General features: G+C 40.1%; 1 protein-coding gene across 1 annotated transcript; it reads left to right on the top strand.

Annotated features, from left to right (window-relative positions):
• Positions 1-104: 104 nt before the first annotated feature.
• Positions 105-604, top strand: Tsp_13864 (putative NADH dehydrogenase). The gene is made up of 2 exons (XM_003366593.1): positions 105-332; positions 359-604. Exons 1-2 carry the CDS (start codon positions 105-107, stop codon positions 602-604), a joined length of 474 nt encoding a protein of 157 aa, XP_003366641.1.
• Positions 605-847: the final 243 nt, after the last annotated feature.

The following is an 847-nucleotide window of genomic DNA, read 5'->3' as shown; positions in this document are numbered from 1 at the left end:
GTATTCAAAATTTTCATAAATGATAGATAATTTTGTGGTAATTTTGAATTTTCGCCATCAGCAACAACGATGACAAATGAGTTCCGTTTTGAATGTCGAATGACATGGCCAAGATGATAATTTCCACAACTGCTTGGCCAAGGTCACCGGTAGTGTCGTGGCTTTTTCTCTTTCTTTTTTTTGTTCCTTCAACCCAAACAGCAGCTGGTGGAGGAAAATTATTTTTCTCTTCGATCCGTCGTTATACTGGCATTTCTATTTCTGCATATGCATTTTATCCTCATGTCAGAAAATCCAACTCACCCCAACCCATGCCCCCTCTCCCATGTCTCGTCATACTGTAAATGTTGATGTGTAGCGGTCAACGTTTGACAAACGGCTCGCCGCGGGGTTTCGTCGCCATCTGACGCTTGGAAAATTGTCCGGCGACGTGAAGTCTAAATTCACGGTCCAGGATGGGTCAAGGATCATCGCCAGCTGCCTGGTTGGATTAGATGGCCCCGGTGGGCACCAGAATTGGGCCAAACTGTCGACCCCGAACCGCACGCAACAAACACAGCTTTTTCCATTGAAAAAAAAGAAGCTTATTTCCCAAAGTCCCTAACAATTCGACCCTGGCTAACCAACATTCATCAGGGTCATTGATTACATTCTGTATCATTCGTTCATTCCATTTCGCTTCTCTACGAGAATAATCATTACTGTTTTTTATGCAAAATTTGATTTTTAAATTGAAATATATTCTTATTCAATTTCACAAATAAAAGTGAAAAAAATTGAATTAAAAATTTATCCTATATTGAATGAAGTTGGTTGAAAAACTTTTTCCCGCCAAATTTCTGCATAC

Source organism: Trichinella spiralis (genome assembly GCF_000181795.1).
Source record: "Trichinella spiralis strain ISS 195 chromosome Unknown Scfld5750, whole genome shotgun sequence".
Lineage (NCBI taxonomy): Eukaryota > Metazoa > Nematoda > Enoplea > Trichinellida > Trichinellidae > Trichinella > Trichinella spiralis.
Note: the sequence above shows the minus strand (reverse complement) of the source record. Positions and strands in the feature narration are given on the sequence as shown.